General features: G+C 37.7%; 1 protein-coding gene across 1 annotated transcript in view; it reads left to right on the top strand.

Moving 5' to 3' along the window:
- The first annotated feature begins 634 nt into the window (after nucleotides 1–634).
- Nucleotides 635–22,537, top strand: part of Sec20 (vesicle transport protein Sec20) — an 89,887-nt gene continuing 67,984 nt past the window's right edge. The window contains exons 1-2 of the mRNA XM_090372432.1: nucleotides 635–909; nucleotides 19,531–19,623. Coding sequence (XP_090228558.1) covers nucleotides 808–909; nucleotides 19,531–19,623 — 195 coding nt within the window. The 5' untranslated portion in view covers nucleotides 635–807. The remainder of the gene's footprint in view (nucleotides 910–19,530; nucleotides 19,624–22,537) is intronic.

Here is a 22,537-nt window from a genome sequence, read left to right as displayed (position 1 = left end):
TGAGGGACTCCACTAATAACATTAATCCACGACGAGCAGTGTCCATTGATTATCACTCTCTGTCTTCTCCGCCTCAGACACCCCTTTATCCGCAGCAGCAATTTGCCTCCAATGTCACACTGCTCCAATTTGTGCCGCAGTCTTCCATGTGCAACAGTATCAAAAGCCTTTCTAAGATCCAAGTATATAATATCAAAGTTATTCCCTGCATCCAGTTCCTTTGTGACTGCATCATAGTATCCAATCAAATTGGTCAGGCAAGACTTCCCCTTAACAAAACCATGCTGTGTCCGAGCTTTAACTGAAGTCTTGTCTAAATGATCCTGCAGTGCTTCTTTAACTAGTGCCTCCATTAATTTTCCTGGAACAGAAGTTAAACTCACAGGTCTATAATTACTTGTGTCAGCCTTTGATCCTCCTTTGTGAATTGGGGTCACATTTGCACAACTCCAATCTGTGGGTACCTCTCCCCTGTGTCCAAGGAAGCTCTCATAATTATGGCTAAGGGTTTGCTTACTTCCTCTGCTGCCTCCTTTAATATTAATTTGGGAAAAAATAATTCACAAACCTATTTCCTGTTTACGTCACTAGTCGTGTTGTTAAGCGGGTTGTTTGGGTAGGGTTGATGGATGTTGGTGACATCTGTATAACTTGTCATCTTGAAGTTTCCAAATTTGAATGAGATAATTGGAAAAGATTTGGGATATTAATAGTACAGAGTTTGTTATATGCATTTGTTGGTGACGTATGTGCAGTGTAGTGTACAAATATATGTAACTTTAGATCATTTGAAGTATATGATTTAAAATGAATGCTAGCCCTAGAAGAACGATAAGCACCCGAACTGCACATAAAATACTCCAACAAGAAATTGTTAAATATGATTTGCATGTGAAAGCTTATATACAGGTGAGAGAAATAATTCAAATTTTATTCCTACTGAATTTCAAGTGCTTTTAGTGACGGTTCCCTGTTGTGAAAGTCGTCGTTTAGCTTTCAGCACCGCCATCAATTCCTGAATTCAGTCATGAATAAACATTTATATTCAGCTTTATTTCCCATTAAATGTAATATAGGCACGTAAGTTGCATTGTTTATAATGCTCTTCACGCCTGGGTTTAACTAATTAACGGACTTGAATAAGTGGGTGATTTAACCCATAACGGTATTATAATTTTAATCCTTGCATTCTGAATAATGTCATGCCATTTTTATTCACTGTTTCTATAAATTAAGGGTAAGCCCACATGAAGATCGAAGAAAATAATGATAGATGAATTGAGAGGAGATAGATTAAATGGAAAGAGAGTAGGGCCCAGGATAGGGGGGTAAGAAGTAGTTGAGCGAGAGTCCTGCGACTATCCACTGTATCGAACCCGCACCATAGTAACGAAGCGAACCCGGCCGTGTCGTTTGTACCAGCAAATGGTGAAGAAAAAAAAATAATAATAAATAAAAAGTAATAATAAAATAAATAAACAATGACGTATTAATAAAAATCTGTGTTAAATTTTCTGTGCGTTGATAATAATGCAGTAGTTAGCTTAAAATTAAAATAAATCTACCAATAATAATATTTTGTTCTGTACTAATACAAAAAAAAAAAAAAACATTGGAAAAATTATATAATATAATTATTTTATTTATTTATTTTACAGATTTTTGGTACATTGCTGTGCAAAAAGAGCCCATCAACAGGTTTTGGGTTCAATTTTATTTGTTTTTCTTGAGTTTTAGAAATTCAGTAAAGTAAACATATCAACCAGAATAATATTGTATAATTTACTCAGTTTGCTCAAAATTGGGGGACTTAAACCTCTCCCCATCCCAATTTCCAGCCCTGATTTCAAATTTTAAATAGTCATTTTTTTCTTAATTACAAATTTTGCTATTTTTTTAAATTGTTTACTGTATTATTTTGTATCTTTGTACAGCATGTTCAAGAGGCAACCAGAGAGGGTAATACTCTTGATCTGGTTATCAGCAGTGATCATTCATGTATTAAGAATTTGCAGATAAAGGAACTACTAGGTGGCAGTGATTACAGTGTACTGATGTGGGATTGACTTAAAGGTATAATTACCATCAGAGGTAAAGGAAAGGGTTTTTGCTTCTGTAAAGGTGACTACAGTGGTCTCAGACGGTTTTTAAATTCTGTACAGTGGGATCAACTGACGACATTACCAACAGTAAATTCTAAGTGGGAAGCATTCAAGGAATTAATCGTGGAAGCTCTTGACTTTTCATATCTATTAAGAAATTGTTCAAGGTTTAGACCTAAACAGTTGTCAAATGAACTAATGAGACTCGTGAAAGAGAAGAAAAATGCATGAGATGCAGATAAATTATCAGCTGACCAAAAAGACTATGGCAGATATAATATAAGCTAGTCTGTAATCAAGTCACAAAGGAGATTAGGCAGCAAGGATTTCTTTACATAAACTCTAAAAGGAAGGGGAGACATCAGATTGATCCACTTGATATCAGTGGTTAGACTGTTGATGATCCCACTCAGATACCAAACAAATTGAATGAGTATTTTGCATCTACATTTACACATGGGGAATTATTAAGGAAGGAAAATGCCAGAAGTTTATCAAATTTTAATAGGGTGCTTAATGATTTTGTAATAACTGAGAGCAAAGTGGAGGAGAAATTGTTGAAGTTAAACATAAGAAAGGCACCTGGGGTGGATGGGATCTATGCAGTTATATTAAAGGAGGCGGGAAAAGCAAGTAAACAAACCCTTAGCTATAATTATGAGATTATCCTTGGACTTAGGCGAATTCCCCGCAGACTGCAGATGTGCAAACGTATTCCTAATTCACAAAGGGAGATTGAAGGGTGACACAAGTAATTACAGTACAGTTAGTTTAACTTTTGTTCCAGGTAAAATAATGGAGTCACTGGTTAAAGATGCATTGCAGGATCATCTAGACAAGACTGCAGCAATAATTCTGGCACAGCATGGGTTTGTTAAAGGGAAAGTCTTGTCTGACAAATTTGATTGAATACAATGATGTGGTCACAAAGGAACTGAATGCAAAGAATAATTTTGATATCATATACTTGAATTTTATCTTCTGTTCCTGGAAAATTAATGGAGGCACTGGTTAAAGAAGCACTGCAGGATCATCTAGACAAGACTTCAGTTATAGCTGAGACACAGCATGGTTTTGTTAAGGGGAAGTCTTGCCCGTCCAATTTGATTGGATACTATGATACAGTCACAAAAGAACTGGATGCAGGGAATAACTTTGATATTATATACTTGGATCTTAGAAAGGCTTTTGATACTGTTGCACATGGAAGACTGCTGCACAAATTGGAGCAGTGTGGCATTGGAGGCAAATTGCTGCTATGGATAAAGGGGTGGTTGAGGGGGAAAACACAGAGAGTGGTAATCAATGGACACTGCTCATCGTGGACTAATGTTATTAGTGGAGTCCCTCAGGGTTCACAATTGTGTCCATTATTCTTTTCTGTATTTATAAATGATATTGATGATTATATATCAAGCTTAATGTCCAAGTTTGCAGACGATACGAAGGTTGGCAGGGTTGTCAAGGACACTACTGACGCTATGCTGCTGCAACAGGATCTGGAAAGGTTGAGCAGATGGGCCGAGAGGTGGCAAATGGAGTTTAACATTGACAAATGTAAAGTACTACATATGGGAAACAGCAACCCCAGAGCAACGTATCAACTCTGTAGTACTACACTGACAGTGGTAGAGAATGAAAGGGACCTGGGGTTGGTTGTGCAGGCAGATATGAAGTTTTCTGAGCAGTGCAGACTGGCTGCAAGAGTAGCTCATGGTGTATTGTCGATGATATATAGGAATTTTTCTAGCAGGGATAAGGAGGTGATTATTCCCTTGTATAAGGCAATGGTCAGACGACACCTAGAGTACTGTATACAGGTCTGGTGGCCTCATTTCAAGAAGGATGTAGAGATGCTGGAACGAGTACAGAGAAGGGCAACAAGATGAGTGAATGGAACAAAGGGGTGCTCTTACGAAGAAAGGCTTAAGTTTTGCAAATGACAGTGTCTGGAGACTAGGCATCGGCGAGGTGATCTGATAGAGGTGTATAAAGCCTTGAATGGTTTGAGCATGCTCAATGCTGATGGCATTGTTCCTTTTGTTCAGAATAATCACCTGAGAGGGCATAAATTCAAATTGAGAAAAGACAGATGTAGGATAGACGTGAGGAAATAGAGTGAAATAGAGTGAAATTGCCTTTAGCCAGCGGGTGGTTGGTTGGTGGAATAGACTTCCATCCCTTGTCGTGGAAGTTGATAGCCTAAATAAGTTTAAAGCTCAGCTGGACAGGTACTTCGAATGAACAGAGGGGTGAATTGGAAGTGGTTATTTTTTATTTTTTTTATTTATTTTTTTTTTTTTTTGGCTGATGCTGCATAAGCTTGCTTTCTTGCATCAAATGCCTCTACTAATGCGAATGCTCTCAAACATGTTGCTGTCAAAAACAATCATCCATAAATCTACAAAAGTCTTGCTAATGTGCGAGTGACTAATCCACAAGTTCCAGCCAATATCTGGAAGTTAAAATCCCCCATTATAAGATATACTGATTTACTGGCCCACTCTATTTCTCTGCACAATTGCTCATTATACTCATCAGATTTATTAAGCCTATAACACACTCTCATTTTCTCTTTTCTAGTGCTTATGTCACACCACACTGACTCAGCATTGCCTCGTCCACCAATGTCAATTGGATGCACTTCCTTAGATTTTGTGTTTCTTAACTAACAGCATAACCCTCCTCATTTCCTGTCCTGTCTATCCTTTCTATACACATTGTACTCCACAAATTCGAGTTCTGTACTGCTTATATCCGTGTGAAACCATGTCTCCGAGATCCCAACAATATCTGCTTTTGATGTCTTGACCAGCACTTCAAATTCATCAAATTTATTTACTATACTCCAATGTCAGATTAACTAATGAGACTCATGGCAGATAAGAAAAATGCATAGGATGCATATGAATTATCAAGTAACAATAAAAACTAGCCTGTAATAAAATATAAAGCTTGTCTGTAATCAAGTCACAAAGGTGATTAGGCAAGTGAAGGCAGATTAAGAGAAATCTTTCGCAAACGATGCTAAGAAATCCAGCAAGGACTTCTTTACTTATATGAACTGTAGAAGGAAGGGGAATGAGTCAGATTGGTCTACTTGATATCAGTGGTTCGACTGTTGATGATCCTGCTCAGATAGCTGACAAACTTAATGAGTATTCTGCATCTACATTCACACATGAGGAATTTAGGGAAGTGAAGGACAGAAACTTATTAAACTCTAACAGGGACCTTAATAATTTTGTAATAACTTGAGAGCAAAGCAGAGAAGAAATTGTTGAAGTTAAACAGATCAAAGGTACCTGGTATGTGATCTATCCAGTTATAGTAAAAGAGGTGTCAAAGGAGGTAAGTAAACCATTAACCATAATTATGAGAGCATCCTTTTAGTCAGGAGAAGTTCCCACAGACTGGAGATGTGAAAATGTATCCCCAATTCACCAAGGTGGATCAAAAGGTGACATAATTAATTACAGACCTGTTAGTTTAACTTCAGTTCTGGGGAAAATAATGAAGTCGCTGTTTAAAGTAGCATTGCAGGATATCATCTAGACAAGACTGCAGTAATAATTCAGAAGCAGCATGAGTTTGTTAAGGGAAAGTCTTGTCTGACTAATTTGATTGGATACTATGATGTGGTTACAAAGGAATTGGATGCAAAAAAAATAATTTTGATATCAGGAAAGCTTTTGATACTGTTGTGCATAGAAGACTACTGTACAAATTGGAGCAGTATGGTATTTAGGGCAAATTGCTATAATGAATAAAAGAGTGGTTTAGTTGGGGGATGACAGAGAGTGATAATCAATGGATGCTGCCCTTAGCATTAGTTGAGGCCTATAATGCAAGAAAGCAAGCTTACACAGCATCAGCTAAAAAAAAAAAAAGCCTTCCCATTTTACCCATCCGTCCACTCCAAATGTTTGTCTAGTTCAGCCTTAAATTTAATTAAGCTATCAACTTCCATAACAACAGATGGAAGTCTGTACCAGCAATCAACTACCTGCTGGCTAAAAGCAAACTTCTGCACATCTATTCTACAACTGTCTTTCCTCAATTTGAATCTATGCCCCCTCAGGTTCTTAATCTGAGCAAGTGGAAGTATCCCATCAGAATTGAGCCTTCTCAAACCATTCAAGGCCTTATACACCTTGATCAGATCACCTTGCAGGTGCCTAGTCTCCAGATGCTGCAACTTGCAGAACTTAAGCCTTTCTTCATAAGTGCACACCCACTTTGTTCCTCTCATCAATCTTGTTGCCCTTCTCTATATTGGTTCTAGCAACTCTACATCCTTCCTAAAATGAGGCCTCCAGACCTATATACAGTACTCAAGGTGTGGCCTGACCACTGCCTTGTATAACGGGATATACCTCCTTGTCTCTGCTAGGAAAATTCCTATATATCAGGGGCGGCCAACTTAATTTATGATGCGATCTACTTTTTTTCTTCAAAACGTGCCGCAATCTACCATCTCAAGAATTTCATTGCGCATGCTTAAAAAAGTTAATCAACACATATTGAAAATTGTTGCTTATAAATTTTAAAATTAAATACAATTCAAAATTCTTATTTTAAATTCATACATATTTAAAATTTTAATTTATGCAAAGTTTGTGTCTTCGTGTCATCTGCCAAGCTTTCAAAATTGGGGATATGCCAACCGTAAAGAATCTTCTGTATTCTTCGTGTTTGTTTTTTTCAAATACAAAAAGGCCGATTCACATAGACATGTGGAACCAAAAGAGCAATTTAAAAGTTCACTGCATTTTTTTACATTTCGGTACTTCTGTCGGCAAACATGTTTCCAAATGTTGTTTTCTGATGATCTGGCTTTTAGGAAGATATCGTTTCGCAATGTAACAATTTCATTTTCAAGTAATATTTTCTCTGTTTGAAAAATCTCAGCTATTTTTTCCGCAATTTGTTTCGTATCTAAGTGGACATTAAATGGATAAGAAATATATTGAACCATGTCTTCAATTGTTTTAAAATCACTGAATCTGGTTTAAAAATCATCCACAACTTTCTCAATTTCAGAAACATTTCTCACTATTAAATTCAAAAACAGGACATTTTTGCAAATGATCTTTTGCATAATTGCAAAATGATCGGATTTTTTTTTTTTTTTTTTCTTTGAGCCCTTAGCCATTGCCAAAAATTGATATTTACATGCAGAAATACTATTAATCAGCGTGTTGAAGTGCCTTTCTAAATTTCCTTTTTTGGGTATAGCCACGGAAGCATTGCAATTCAAACATTTTTCTTTTATTATCACAAAAAAGTATTCTAGTTCCCACTGTTGATGAAAATGATACGTTTCGCTCTTTTTCGTAGTATTAATTTTAAATCAAAGGTTATTAAATTAATGTATAAGTACTGTCCAGTTATTAATATTAAGTAAGCCAAATAACAATTCGACACATACACTATACTCTCCACAATGTAACTGCGTGCATTTTCACTTTCAAAGCCTAGGGCTACGCAGCAACAAGAGTAGTCATGTGGTTCAGCGGATTTGTAATAAACGTATATAGTGGGGTGCCTAATAATAATAATATTTAGATTTTGACTAATCTGTTTTTATATATATTTAAAATTCGTCGTGATCGACCGAAATTAAAGCCGCGATCGACTTGTTGGCCATCCCTGCTATATATCATTGACAAAACTCCATGACCTCCATGACAAAACTCTGGCAGCCCATCTGCACCGCTCAGAGAACTTCATATCTTTTTCATTCTCCACCTCCTTCCCCAGAAGCCTGAGGTGGCCTAGGTGTTAGATGTCTGTAATTTAGCTCCAGCTTTATAGTAATTTTTAAGTGTTTTTAAATTATATATTTGTAAAATTTATGTACCACTATGTTCCTTATTAATTAGCTACAGCCTGGATGGATTTTATGAAATCTTCATAAAGATAAGTACTATTTATTTACATGTATGTTTTGATAATGTGTAACGTTTCTCTCTGAGCCTTTGTTTAGCGTAGCTCCAAACAATAACGCTGATTTATATTTGACTTGGAGTGCTTTCTTTGTCATATGACTGATTTGTGACCTTGGCATTGTTCCTGCTTTGGGTAAAGTCATGTAGCCCTCTAGCAATTTCATAATTAGTCACACCCACGTCCCAACTCGTTTTGTCACTTCTGACGTACCGCTACACTGTATGAGTTTTGTCTCGCTGCTCAAGCTGAATATCTTCAATTGGGCTCCTCAGAAGCACACGTGACCAACAGGGATAGCCCAAAACAGTGCAGATTTTTCAGATTGACGCCTAATAGTGCTTCGGACTTATGACGGATGTCATTCCTCAGCTTTTGACCTGCTTTATCTAGTGGAATATCTAACATCTCTATAATCTGACCAGACCCAATTATCCGCATCCAGCATGAGTGATGTAGAATTTGAGGTCATTGCTGTTAGCCCAAGAAACCTATAGGAAAAAATAAATCCAAAGAAGAAAAAATTAGTCAAGAAACACTTGTTATGATGAACCAAAGGCGAAAAATGAAGAGCAAGGTAAACACTGACAGTGAGAAAATTGAGTATACTGAGTTATGCAAAGCCATTAGAAAGAGACTCAGAGAGGACATAAGAAGATTTAACACAAGAAAAGTAGAACAAGCATTAAGGGAAAACAAAGGATTTAAATCAGCAGCCATGAGCAGTAATACAGAAAGACAAATGATACTGAAACTGAAGAATAGCGATGGTGTACTTATAAACAGCAGAGAAGGCATAATTCAAATAGCAGAAGACTACTATAGAGAATTATACAAGGAGCGAGGGAATGATGCCAGCATTGGGGAAGATGGATTGCAAATTAGCAACACATACAACATACCCGATATTCTTCCTGATGAGGTAGAACATGCATTGAAGAAAATGAAGAATCAGAAAGCCCCGGGGGAAGATGAAGTTACTGTAGAGTTGTTAAAATTGGGAGGAAGAGACATAACACAAAAACTGGCAAGGCTCTTCACAAAGTGCATTAGAAAAGGTGTGATGCCTAAGCAGTGGAATAATGCAATCATAGTTTTGCTGCATAAGAAAGGAGATAAATCAGAAATTGGAAATTATGGACCAATTAGCTTGTTATCCCACATCTACAAGTTGTTCACAAGGGTCATTACTAACAGATTAGAAAGAATACTTGATGAGAATCAACCGAAAGAGCAAGCTGGCTTTAGGACAGGATTCTCAACTATGGATCACCTACACATAATATCACAGCTAATGGAGAAAGCAAATGAATATAAAACACCATTATGCCTGGCATTTGTGGATTATGAAAAGGCATTTGACTCCATACAGCATAAGGCAATGTTTCGGGCACTGGAAAGACAAGGCATAGATACCCCACATATTATGATTTTGAAGAAAACATATGAGAGTGCCATCTCCTTTATTAGACTAGACAAAGACAGTAGGAAATTTAAAATCGAGAAAGGAGTTCGACAAGGAGACACAATATCTCCGAAGCTGTTTACTGCTGCCCTTGAGGAAGCTTTCAGAAGATTAGACTGGTCGCAGAAAGGAGTCATTGTGAATGGAGAGTACCTAAACCATTTACGATTTGCAGATGACATTGTGGTCATAAGCCATGATCCCAAAGAATTAGAGGAAAATCTTAATCAGTTATGCACAGTTAGTAACTATTTTGGACTAAAGATGAATAAGGGTAAAACAAAAGTAATGATGAACAAGTATGCCACAGAAAGGGAAATAATGATTGAAGGAGCAGTAATTGAAAAGGTGGAGTCATATACTTATCTGGGACAAGTTATTAGCTGTAATAATGATAAATGGCTGGAAGTCCAAAGAAGAATAAATTTTGTATGGATAGCACTCAGGAAATATAGTCACATACTGAAGAGCAATATCCCAGTTTGTCTGAAATGTAAAATAATGAATCAATGTATACTCCCCACCATGGAAGTGAAACTTGGGCACTCAACAAAAGAATGGAAGAGAAGCTGCAAACTACACAGCGAAGAATGGAACGAATTATATTGGGAATCAGACTGTTTGATAAGAAGAGAAACACATGGATTAGGCAGCAAACTTAAGTAAAGGATATTCTTATCAAAACTAAAGAACTAAAATGGTCTTGGGCAGGACACATAGCTCGAAGACATGATGACAGATGGACTAAGAAAATAACAGAATGGTACCCAAGAGGAGCTAAAAGAAAACTTGGAAGGCAAAGGCGGAGATGGATAGATGAAATTGATGAGTTTGTGGGTAGTAAATGGATGGCCAGTGCTCAAAACAGAAGGAACTGAAAAGTTGCTGGAGAGGCCTTCATCCTGCAGTGGATTGAAAATGGCTGATGATGATGATGACAGCACGGAAACAACAGATCCACCAATTACTTTGGAGGAACTTAACTTAGCAGCAGCAAGAATTAGGACATGTAAGTCACCTGGTCTGGACAAACTCGAGCCAGAAATTGTTAAGAAACTAATTGAATATATCCCACACTCTATCTTGGACCTCTTCAACCACTGTCTCCAAGTAGGATATTTCCCAAGTAGGAAAGTAACAAGTGTACGCTTTATCCTAAAACATCCAAACGAGTTGCCAGATAGACCAGACTCCTACCTTAGCAAACCTTTTGAGCATCTCCTACATAGCAGAATAACAACTCATTATGTCAATGCCAATCTCCAGTCACAAAACCAGTATGGCTTCAGGAAGGGATGGTCAGCTGTGGACACCCTGGATAACATCGTCACAACCGCCAAAAGCTCTACTAAGAAATATTTCCTTGCAATCTCAGTTGATTTCGCTGGGGCGTTTGACTCACTCTGGTGGCCAAGCGTTCTGGGTAGACTTCGAGCCACAAACCTGCCCCAAAACCTATATCTTTGCATCCACAGCTATCTCTCGAACTGTAGCATAACTGCCAGAGCACCATACAACCAGATCACTCGACCAATCTACAGGGGTCAGTGCTGGGGCCCCTCTTCTGGAACACCATTCCAGATGAATTCCTCTCTACCAACCTAGCAAACGTCAATACTCAGTCATATGCAGATGACTTGGTCCTTACCCTGGAAGCCGATAACAGAGCACATCTGGAAGATATAGGAAACAGAGCACTTGCTACCCTACAGAACTGGGTTAATGAGCACAACCTCCAGATCTCACCGGACAAAACCTGCTCCATACTTCTTAAAGGAACGCTGGATATCCGGAGACCTCCACAAATAAAAATACAGGGCAGAACTGTCAAGCTTGCCACCGAAATGAAGTATCTAGGCATAATCCTGAACAAGAACCTTTACCCCTCAACTAATGTATCAACGTAAAAAGATCTGTAATTACACCTCACTAATAAACAGAGTATCTTCGCGTGACTGGGGATTGAAGAAACAAACTCTTTCCATATACTACAGAGCCATTTTCATACCAATAATCACATACGCAGCAGTAATCTGGTACACGAAGGCCATAACAGCAGTCAATTACAGAAAGCTTGAAACAATACAACGAGCAATACTACTGACCATCACCAGGGCAGTGTGCACTGTCAGCACCCACACCATTCAGGTGCTGGCCGGTGTGCTACCCCTGGACCTTGAGGTCGTCAGATGTGGGTTGCTATATCACCTCTCCAAGGGCAAAGCAGTATCAGTCATGGTTACACAACAGACCCAGCTAACACAGCTAAAGCAGAGAAAAAATGCCTAGCCCACTACCTACAACAAATCTGGCATTCCAAGTGGACCAACTCCTCTAAAGAAGAGATTACGAGAAAGTTCATTCCCGACACTTCTAGGGTTGATCTGGAAATGCCGAAATGGTTCTCCCCCGGCCTCCATGCCACGTTCTTCTTAACTGGGCATGGGCCCATCAAAGGGAAATTACAAGCACTAGGCATTACTGATGACCCCCCCCCCCCCCCGAGCTACTTAATCTATGACTGCGAGCTCTATGAGGACTTAAGATGTACTCTCTTCACCAAAATCCACTATCTTCCAAAAGACCAGGAACAGCACGTCCTTGATAACGCCAAAGACTACATTGCCTTCACGCACTTTGCTCAAGAATTGTTCACCTGACGTAGGCCGCTTCCATGGATACAAACTTGAAAACTGTACAGTACCACCCACAACTCATGATGCAGCTTTGAATCACTGACAGGATCCTTGATTGAGAGAGAAGTTCCATTAACGCACAGCAGAAGATAAGGAAACTGACAAACTCAAACCCCATCAAGTGCCATTTGGTGATTCGAACTAGGTGCCTAACCTAGTTCGAATAAATCCCCTTCCTAGGCTGGGGGGGGGATACGGGTTTCTGTCTCCTCCCCTCCCCTGCCTCCCCCTTCTTCTCCTGGTGGGGCCTGGGCCTGCCCCACTGACTTTTTTGGGGTCGCCTTCTCTATTGTCCCCATACCTCTGTCTTTCCCCCCCAGTCTTCAGCCTCCCCTCCCCACTCTGCCTAAACTGTCAGCATAGATCCCCACACAATGTCAAAATTCAAAAACGTCCAAAATTAAACTGCATTAATATAAACCTCTTTCGGCCGTACTTTTCCAGTGTTTTTGACACCCCCCTTTTTTATTTTATTTATTTATTTTTTTTTTAAATTTTTTATTTATTTATTATTATTATTTTTTTTTATTATTATTTTTTTAGGTCCTATCCACTGAAATCTCAGGAAATTAGGTGGCAGGACCTGCCAGAGTGAAAATTTAAAATTACTGGGTACCTAGTCTGCCTCCACGAGGCATACGTGGACAATATTGGGCCCCAGCAGGGATCTAGCGGCTAAATGGCCAGAAGAACAACGATACACAACACTACACTTACAAAATCCATACACTTTTAAATCTGTGGCCTTTACAGTGAACTGTTACTGTTGGGTTACTGCTATACATATGCAGTTTTTGCATTTGTCAATGTTAAACTTCAGTTGCCACTTCTCAGCCCATCTGCCTAACTGTTCTATATCCTGTTGCAGTAGCATACTGTCTTTACTGTCATTAACAACCCTGCCAACCTTTGTATCATCTACAAACTTGGACATTAAGCCTGATAGACCTTCATCGATATCATTGTTAAATACACAAAACAACAGTGGGCCCAACACCGAACCCTGGATGACTCTGCTAATAACATTAGTCCACATAGAGCAGTGTCCATTTATTACAACTCAACCATCCCTTTATCTATTGCAGTAACTTGCCCTTAATGCCATACCGCTCCAATTTGTATAGCAGTCTTCCATGTGCAACAGTGTCAAAAGCTTTCCTGAAATCAAACTATATGATATCAAAATTATTTTTTACATCCATGTCTTTTGTGACCACATCGTAGCATCCAATCAAATTGGTCAGACAAGACTGCCCCTTAACAAACCCATGCTGTGTCTGAGCTATTACTGCTGTCTTGTCTAAGTGATCTTGTATCACATCCTTAACCAGTAACTCCATTATTTTCCCCTGAACAGAAGTTAAACTAACAGATGTATAATTATTTGTGTCATCCTTTGTGAATTGACTCTAAGGATGCTCTCATAATTATATCTCAAAATTAATGCTGCCTCCTTCATTATAACTGGATAGATTCCATCTGCCCCGGTACCTTTTTTATGTTTAACTTCAACAATTTCTCCTCCACTTTGCTCTCGGTTATTATAAAATCACTTATCTCCCTGTTAGAGTTTGATAAACTTCTAGCATTTCCCTCCCTGGATAAGTTATCATGTGTGAATGTAGATGCAAAATGCTAATTTAGTTTGTTAGCTACCTCAACAGGATCATCAATAGTTGAACCATCGATATCATGTGGACCAATCTGATTCATCCCCATCCTTCTAGAGTTTACATAAGTAAAGAACTCTTTGCTGTTTTTCTTTGCATCCTTTGCCAAAGATTTCTCATAATCTGCCTTCATCTGCCTAACCTCCTTTGTGACTTGATTATAGACTAGTTAATATCTGCTGATCTGCTGTAAGCTTCTGTGTTGCCTGATAATTTATATGTAGCCCATGCATTTTTTCTTTTCTGCCATGCGCCTCATTAATTCATCCAACATCCATTTAGGACTAAACCTTGAACAGTATTTCTCAGTTGGTATAAAAACCTAGAAGCCTCCAAGATTAAGTCCCTGAAGGTTTCCCATTTAGAATTCACTGTTGGTAACATCATCAGTTGATCCCACTGTATAGAAATTAAAAACTGTCTGAGACCACTGTAGTCACCTTTATGAAAGCAAAAACCCTTCCCTTTACCCTTGATGGTAGTGATATCTTTAAGTGGATAAAAGGGTAAAAGGATATAATGGATAAAAGTGTGGTTTAGTGGGAGACGACAGAGTGATAATCAGTGGACGCTGCCCATAGCATTAGTTGAGCCATATGATGTAAGAAAGCAAGCCTATACAGCATCAACCAAAAAAAAAAAAAAAAAACTTTGCATTTTTCCCATTGGGGATACAAATGTATCCCCAATTCACCAAGGGGGATCAAAAGGTGACACGAGCAATTACAGACCTGTTAGTTTAACTTCTATTCTTGGGAAAATAATGAAGTTGCTGTTTAAAGTAGCATTGCAGGATATCATCTAGAGAAGACTGCAGTAATAATTCAGACACAGCATGAGTTTGTTAAGGGAGTCTTGATTGGATACTACTGACTAATTTGATTGGATACTATGATGTGGTTACAAAGGAACTGAATGCAAAAAAATAATTTTGATATCGGGAAAGCTATTGATATTGATGTCCATAGGAGACTACTGTACAAATTAGAGCAGTATGGTATTTAGGGCAAGTTGCTACAATGGATAAAAGGGTGGGTTAGTGGGAGACAACAGAGTGATAATCAATGGACGCTTCTCTTCATGGACTAATGTTATTAGTGGAGTCCCCCAGGGTTCAGTGTTGGGCACACTGTTGTTTTGTATATTTATCAGTGATATTGATGATAGTATATCAGGCTTAATATCCAAGTATGCAGATGATACTGAGGTTGGCAGGGTTGTTAATGAGTATGCTGCTGCAATAGGATACTGAAAAGTTGAGTATTAGTATTAGCATTAGTAGAGGCATATGAAGCAAGAAAGCAAGCTTATGCAGCATCAGCCAAAAAAAAAAAAAAAAAACACTTCCACTTCACCCCTCCGTTCGTTCGAAATACCTGTCCAGCTGAGCCTTAAATTTATTTAGGCTATCAACTTCCACAAGGGATGGAAGTCTGTTCCACCAACCAACCCGCTGGCTAAATAGGCAAATTTCCGCACATCTATCCTACATCTGTCTTTCTTCAATCTGAATTTATGCCCTCTCAGGTGATTATTCTGAGCAAGAGGAAGAATCCCATCGGCATTGAGCATGCTCAAACCATTCAAGGCTTTATACACCTCTATCAGATCACCTCACCAGTGCCTAGTCTCCAGACACTGTAATTTGCAGAACTTAAGCCTTTGTTCCATTCACTAATCTTGTTGCCCTTCTCTGTACTTGTTCCAGCAGCTCTACATCCTTCTTGAAATGAGGCCTCCAGACCTGTATACTGTACTCAAGGTGTGGCCTGACAATTGCCTTATACAAGGGAATAATCACCTCCTTATCCCTGCTGGAAAAATTCCTGTATATCATTGACAAGACACCATGAGATTCTCTTGCAGCCCGTCTGAACTGCTCAGAGAACTTCATATCTGCCTGCACAATTACCCCCAGGTCCTTTTCATTCTCTACTACTGTCAGTGTAGTACCACAGAGTTGATACGCTGCCCTGGGTTTGCTGTTTCCCATATGTAGTATTTTACATTTGTCAATGTTAAACTTCATTTGCCACCTCTCAGCCCATCTGCTTAACTTTTCCAGATCCTGTTGCAGCAGCATAGTGTCAGTAGTGTCCTGAGAAGTGGCAACTGAAGTTTAGCATTGACAAATGCAAAGTACTGCATGCGGGTAGAAGTAACCCCAGAGAAACGTACCAACTGTTTGGTACTACACTTAAGGTGGTAGAAAATGAAAAAGACCTGGGAGTAATTGTGCAGTCAGATATGAAATATTCTGAGTAATCCAGACAGGCTGCCAGAGCAGGTCATCATGTTTTGTCGATATACTGGAATTTTGTTAGTAGGGAAAAAGAGGTGATTATCCCTTTGCATAAAGCAATGGTCAGGCCATGCCTTGAGTGCTGTGTACAGGTCTAGAGACCTCATTTTAGGAAGGATGTAGATTTGAAATTTTCTGAGTAATGCAGACAGGCTGCCTGAGTAGTTCATTATGTTTCTTAAATGATATATAGGAATTTTCTGAAACATGGACACCGAAACAAAGAGACATTAATAGAATACAAGCTGCAGAAATGAAATTTTTAAGATATGTTAAAGGATGTACAAAATTAGATAAAATTCCAAATGTAAATATTAGAAAGGAATTAAAGATTTTCTCAATTAATGGAAAAATTATAGAATGTAGACAAATATGAAAAGAACATGTAGAAAGAATGGAAGATAATAGATTCCCTAAATTAGCTTATACATATAGAGCAAAAGGAAAAAGAAACAGAGGAAGACCAAAGAAAAGATGGGCAGACCTCTTCAAGATCGGAACAGGCGGATCGCCTTATCCACGAAGGAAGGTAAGATAAAGAATACAGGAATTTTACTAGTAGGGAAAAGGGGGTGATTATCCCTTTGCATAAAGCAATGGTCAGGCCATGCCTTGAGTACTGCAAACAGGTCTGGTGGCCTCATTTTAGCATTTTAGGAAGGATGTAGAGTTGCTTAGGCATGTACAGAGAAGGGCAACAAGATTGGTGTGTGGAATGCAGGGAACCTCTTACCAAGAAAGGTTTAAGTTCTGCAAATTTCAGTGGCTGGAGACTAGGCACCTGCAAGGTGATCTGATTGAGGTGTGTAAGGCCTTGAATGGGTTGAGCATGCTGAAGCTTATGAACCTGAGGGGGCATAAATTCAAATTGAGGAAAGACAGTTGTAGAATAGACGAGTTGAAATTTCCCTTTAGTCAGCGGGTAGTTAATTACTGGAACAAACTTCCTTCAGTTGTTGTGGAAGTTGATAGCTTAAAGAAATTCAAGGAGGAACTGGACAAACTTTTAGAGGGAATGGATGTGTGAATTTTTTTTTTTTTTTTGCTGATGGTATATAAGCTCATATACTTGCTTTCTTGTATCACATGGCTCTACTACTGCTATTATGGCCTTAGTTGGCAATGCCCTATAAAACAGCAAATAACCAATCTATGGATACTTCTATAGGCAATATTTTCTGTATTGGCATCTTTAATTCTCCCACTCCTTCCAAACCAATATGAATACATACGAAAAGTCATCAACATGCATTCGCTATTCAGCTCCAAACTCATAACCAACTTCCCCTTTTATCCCTTTTATATCTGTTCTCTGGAACAACCCTCCTTCAAGTATTTCTCAAAAATTACACTACCAAAATGTACATGTAATGTTAACAAGTTTCATTATGTTTTCAGCCTTCAACCTGTGAATGGTACTAATTATTATAGGTCCTCTTGTGTTTGTGGCTTTGATGTGATAAAAAAAAAAGGTTATTACGTCTTTGCTAATCTAATAATAAAAATAGCAATAAATTACTTAAAGAAGCCATTGCTATTTTTAATATTAGATTAGTGTACGGTATGTTATGCTATATATTATATAGAGTGGTCAGATGATGCAAGGAAACATAGGCGCCTCCGTAGCCAGGTGGGAAGGAGCAGTAGTGCGTAGCAACCGCTTCTTGATTAGACCGGGGTTCGAGCCCATCACCACCAAATACGGAGGATGCGAAAAGGTCAGGGAATGACCACCGCATATCCCGGAGCAATATGGCCTTAGTTGCTAATGCTCCTAAAAAAACCAAATAACAAATAACAATAGGCAAGGAAACATGCTTAACAGTATCAAAAAAAAAAAAAAACCCTACCCACAGCATTTGTCCATTCTCTGATAATTTTTATTAGCCTTATATTTGTTCAAACTATTCACTTTTGTGATGCCAAATAGAAGTTCGTTCCAATGATTTCTAGTGAAAGAAAATTTTTGCATGCACTTTTCAAGTTTAAATTTATCTCTCCCTTTATGAACATTATCTGAGAAAGAGTGAAAATGCCATTAGTCATCAAATGAAGATGTTGCAGAGATATTAAAGACATGGTGTTACTCGGATATAAGGGATATAGAATTTGATATGTGGAGTACAATGTATACAGAAAGGACATTGTGTATATTGGCAAGTGACACTGCCCACCTTCCCCACAAATTGCATAGTATGCATTGTGATGCTAGATGTGTAGTGTAGTGTTGGGTTGTGTTGTGCTGTTCCTCTGGCATTTAACAGTAATGTGGAGGGACCCCTGGTGAACCCCATATTATTGTCCACTTCCAAGAGTAGGCAGTGAACAATAACAAAATGGTAAATGGTAGGCAGTAGACAAAATGGTAAAAGAATTAAAAGACCTTGGAGTTGTCTTTGACTCAAAATAAAATTTTTTTTCCCATCTGGCTTATTTGGAGAAGAAAGTGAGAAATTATGCAGGCAAGATTGCCAGGATCAGTCGAGCAGACGGAGCTCAAAAGAAAGACTCTGGCAATCATATACTGGGCAGTGTTCCTACCTGTTATAATCTGTGGAGTCATTGCATGGTTCACTTGCTTGGCCATAATAAGAAACAGTTATAAGTTAGAATCAATACAGAGGAATATACTTCTCACTGTCACCAGAGCATGTTGTACTGTAAGCACACCTGCACTGCAGGTGCCGGCTGGTGCTCTCCCACTTTACTTGAAAGTAGCCAAAACATAGACATTAAACTGAACATGGCTTAATTTTTTTTTTTTTTCCCTTGTATTAGGTGGTTCCAGCCAAACTGTGGGAACCCTGCTGTGTTTATCCATAATTATTCAAAACAGCCAGTTAAAAAAGATAGTTTCTGATCAGGAATGTATTACCCAGAGCATGGAGTCCAAATAAGATCTAAGCAGCTCCTCAGGGAACTGCCATTAGGTATACTCACTGTCACACAACAAAATTCATACAACACTGTCATTATACTGTGGCATGCTATAAACAGAGTTATGAACAGTATGGCCCACAGCACTGAACCCTTGGGGACCCCACTAATAAAATTAAGTCACTGAACATAAATAACCATTAACTGCTCTGTCTCCTGCCACTCAGCCGTTATTACATCCATAGCAGTAACTGTTCTAATTTGTGCAGCATGTCGCTAGTTAAACGTATGTTGATTGTTTTTTGAAAATTTTCTGTATTTTATAAGTGTTATGCTGTCTGGAATATGAAAGTCATTATATTGAAGTGATCCCGAAGTTCTTTGATTTACAAATTTTTTTAAAATTTATTTATTTTATTATTTTTTTTTTATTGAGCATTGTATATTATATTGTGTCACATCCTTTTAGGATATTAGGGAATGTTCAGGTCCTGCTGAAGTGCTGAGTACTCTGAATTTGCATGTGGGAGAAAATATGAAGGCTCTGAAAATGTCTATTGATGTAAGTAAATTATTTAATGCATATAATTTTAATATCTAACGCAAGGACTTTGTTCTTTAATGATGCCAAAACACTTATTCAGGTTATTCTAATATTATTCATATGGCCAATTGACTGATTATCAGTAAATTTGTGATCATCCTGTATACCTTAACTGAACTCACTAGTGTGCAAGAGACAGCTGTCTATTGGTGTTTCCCCTTAACAAGTCCTGTCTCTGTGCTTTAGGTTGACTACTTGTCAGGTTGGCTGGTGGCCTCTGTATTGAACATGTTTGTTAAATGTTGTCTTATTATATAATTGAACACACTTGCATAGAACAAGTCAGTTAATGTACACAGTGCATTACATTTCAGGTGCTTTTTTTTTTTTTCTTAAATTAATTTAATTCTTTTATTTTCTGTGATTTATAGAAGTGAAAAGTAAATATAGTTATCCCCTTACCAATTAAATACAAAGATTATAATTATACAACACTTAATAGAAGCCTATAGGTTTATGTTCCCTAAACTTAGCCATTTAGTTTAATTACGACTTTACAATATTTATTACTCTCCTCCTGTATTATTCTTTTTTTTTTTTTTTTAATCTCTTTTCGCTCTGTATACATGTATGTCTTCACATGTGATACGTTCACAAGTCTTGCATAACTATATAGCAGAGTTTCAATTTGCCAGGATCGGATTAACCTGGACACTTAGACTCCAAAGTAAAAAAAATATATATATATCCACCGGAAATCATGAAATTCAAGTAATAAATAGAATAGGTATAAACAGATGTTTTGCAAGTTGTAAATAAGCGGCAAGAAGCGAGCATTATAAGTCTTGTTTGAGAGATGAATGTACCTATTATCCCACAACCTTTGCTGTGTTCACACCGGTGCCCTCAAAAAAAACAATAGAAAGAGAATAATTATGTCTGTTATAGTGCGTTGTGTGGATTGTTGTGTTCTGTTGCACTGCAAAAAGACAAATTTTGTCTCTGGTCAGGAGTGCAGATTTTTTTTTATATAGTAAATATTTTTTTGTTTATAAATCCCAAACACGATGGGTAAAAACAAAAGAGTTGTGCTCTCAAGTGAACAAAAGCTTGAAATTATTCTAATGTTTGAAAATGATGCATCCATTAAATCTTTAATGAACCATTATAATGTTGGTGACCAGAGGCGGACTAGGTCAAAAATTCTTACCAGGGAAAACTTGTAGCTGCCTCATACTAGTGTTCATGGCCAAAATCACACCTGCCTCCATCAGTCTCTGGCCCACTGGGGTTTCCCCAGTAAATCTTACGGCCAGTCCGTCTCTGTTAGTGACCAAATCATACGCAACATCATAAAAAATAAAGGGAAGCTATTAGATTTTGTGAGGGCACATCAGATGCTGTTAAAGGCATGGCTGTCAGGAAAACAATGAAACAGTCTACATACGAGGACCCCAACAAGGCAATGGCATTGTGGTTTAGTCAACAAAGAGCAGAAGACATTCCAGTCTCTGGGACAGTTTGTGCAGCCAAGGCAAAATATTTTTTTTGACAAATTAAAATTACAGGGTGATTTTAATGCATCTTCTGGGTGCTTGACGTGGTTTAAACAGAGGCATGGCATTCGTCAAATTGCCATTCAAAGTGAAAAACTAAGTAGTGACACACTGGCCGGCCAATGGTTTTAAGAAATATTTTAAGTGCCATTTGTCAAAAAGTTGCAAAGGGGGGGGGGAAGCAATCTTCTATACTTGCATATTTTTTAGTGAATTGATTTTTACTTAATCTCTCCTATATTTTGTAAAATTCAAATATAAATTTTATATTAAAAATAAAGCATTTTAAACATATCAATAGACTTTTTAAGTTAAAACAAAACTTGTGAAAATTACTGTGCACTCCCTTTGGCGGCTGACACATGCATACATCATTACCTATAGGTATGTTTTTATACCTATGCAAGCATTGTATTGGACATGCAAGTAGTGCGTGTTAAGTTTTTTTTCGTTTATCTATCGCCATATTTTTTAGGTACATTGCTGAACATTTTTTGGTATTTTTGGTTAACCGGGATTAACCCTGATAACCCTGATTAACCGAGAAATTGATTATCCGGGATTTTATTTTTACCATCTGTCCCGGAAAATTGAGAGTCTACTGTACACACAAAGCACGCAAGGACCATCTAAAGCTAACAGTACTGCATTAAAATTAACATTTAATGCATGAATTTTGTTTTTACATACAAATCTTGCAACTTGTAATGAAAAAAGTTAATATATTAAAATTTCTGAATTTATGTTGTTCTTATTTTAATTAAATTTGGTATCGCTCAACACATTTTTAAAATGCTCAAATATAAAATTTCTTGAAAATCTGTCTACTGAGTCCCTCTATTACATGTAGACAAACAGACAGACATGATGAAGACAGTAGGTGCATATGAATATACAGTAAACCCTCACTAATCTGGTTACAGTTAATCCAGATCGAAATATCAAAATTCTGTTCACAGTTGAGTACTTTGAAAGACACATGGGATTTAGGAAGGTGGATTAGTAACTTTCACAGCTTGCTGATTGACTGCGCAGAGAAAGATGGAACATACATTACATTGTCTTGCGTGTTGTTCAATATCGTTGTTGACTCTGAGTCGGACGGATGCTATTGCTTATATCGCTTCATTTGCATATTTCTTTATACATATATATGTACATAAGTTAACATATTTTATATAATTATGGGTTCTAAAGAATTAAAAAGTGAAATAAAAAGAAAACACTTTACTTTAACTGTCATTAACTTGAAAATGGTGTTCCTGGGAAAAAAAAAATTGCTGAAAGAATTTGGTAACCCTTGAAGTATTGTTTTTCTGTCGCATTTACGCCTTTGAGATGTGGAAGAACCGCTTCTTTTCCAGTCATAAAAAAAA

Source organism: Mastigoproctus giganteus, chromosome 4 (genome assembly GCF_048544385.1).
Source record: "Mastigoproctus giganteus isolate SK-2022 chromosome 4, ASM4854438v1, whole genome shotgun sequence".
In the NCBI taxonomy this organism is placed as follows: Eukaryota; Metazoa; Arthropoda; class Arachnida; order Uropygi; family Thelyphonidae; genus Mastigoproctus; species Mastigoproctus giganteus.
Note: the sequence above shows the minus strand (reverse complement) of the source record. Positions and strands in the feature narration are given on the sequence as shown.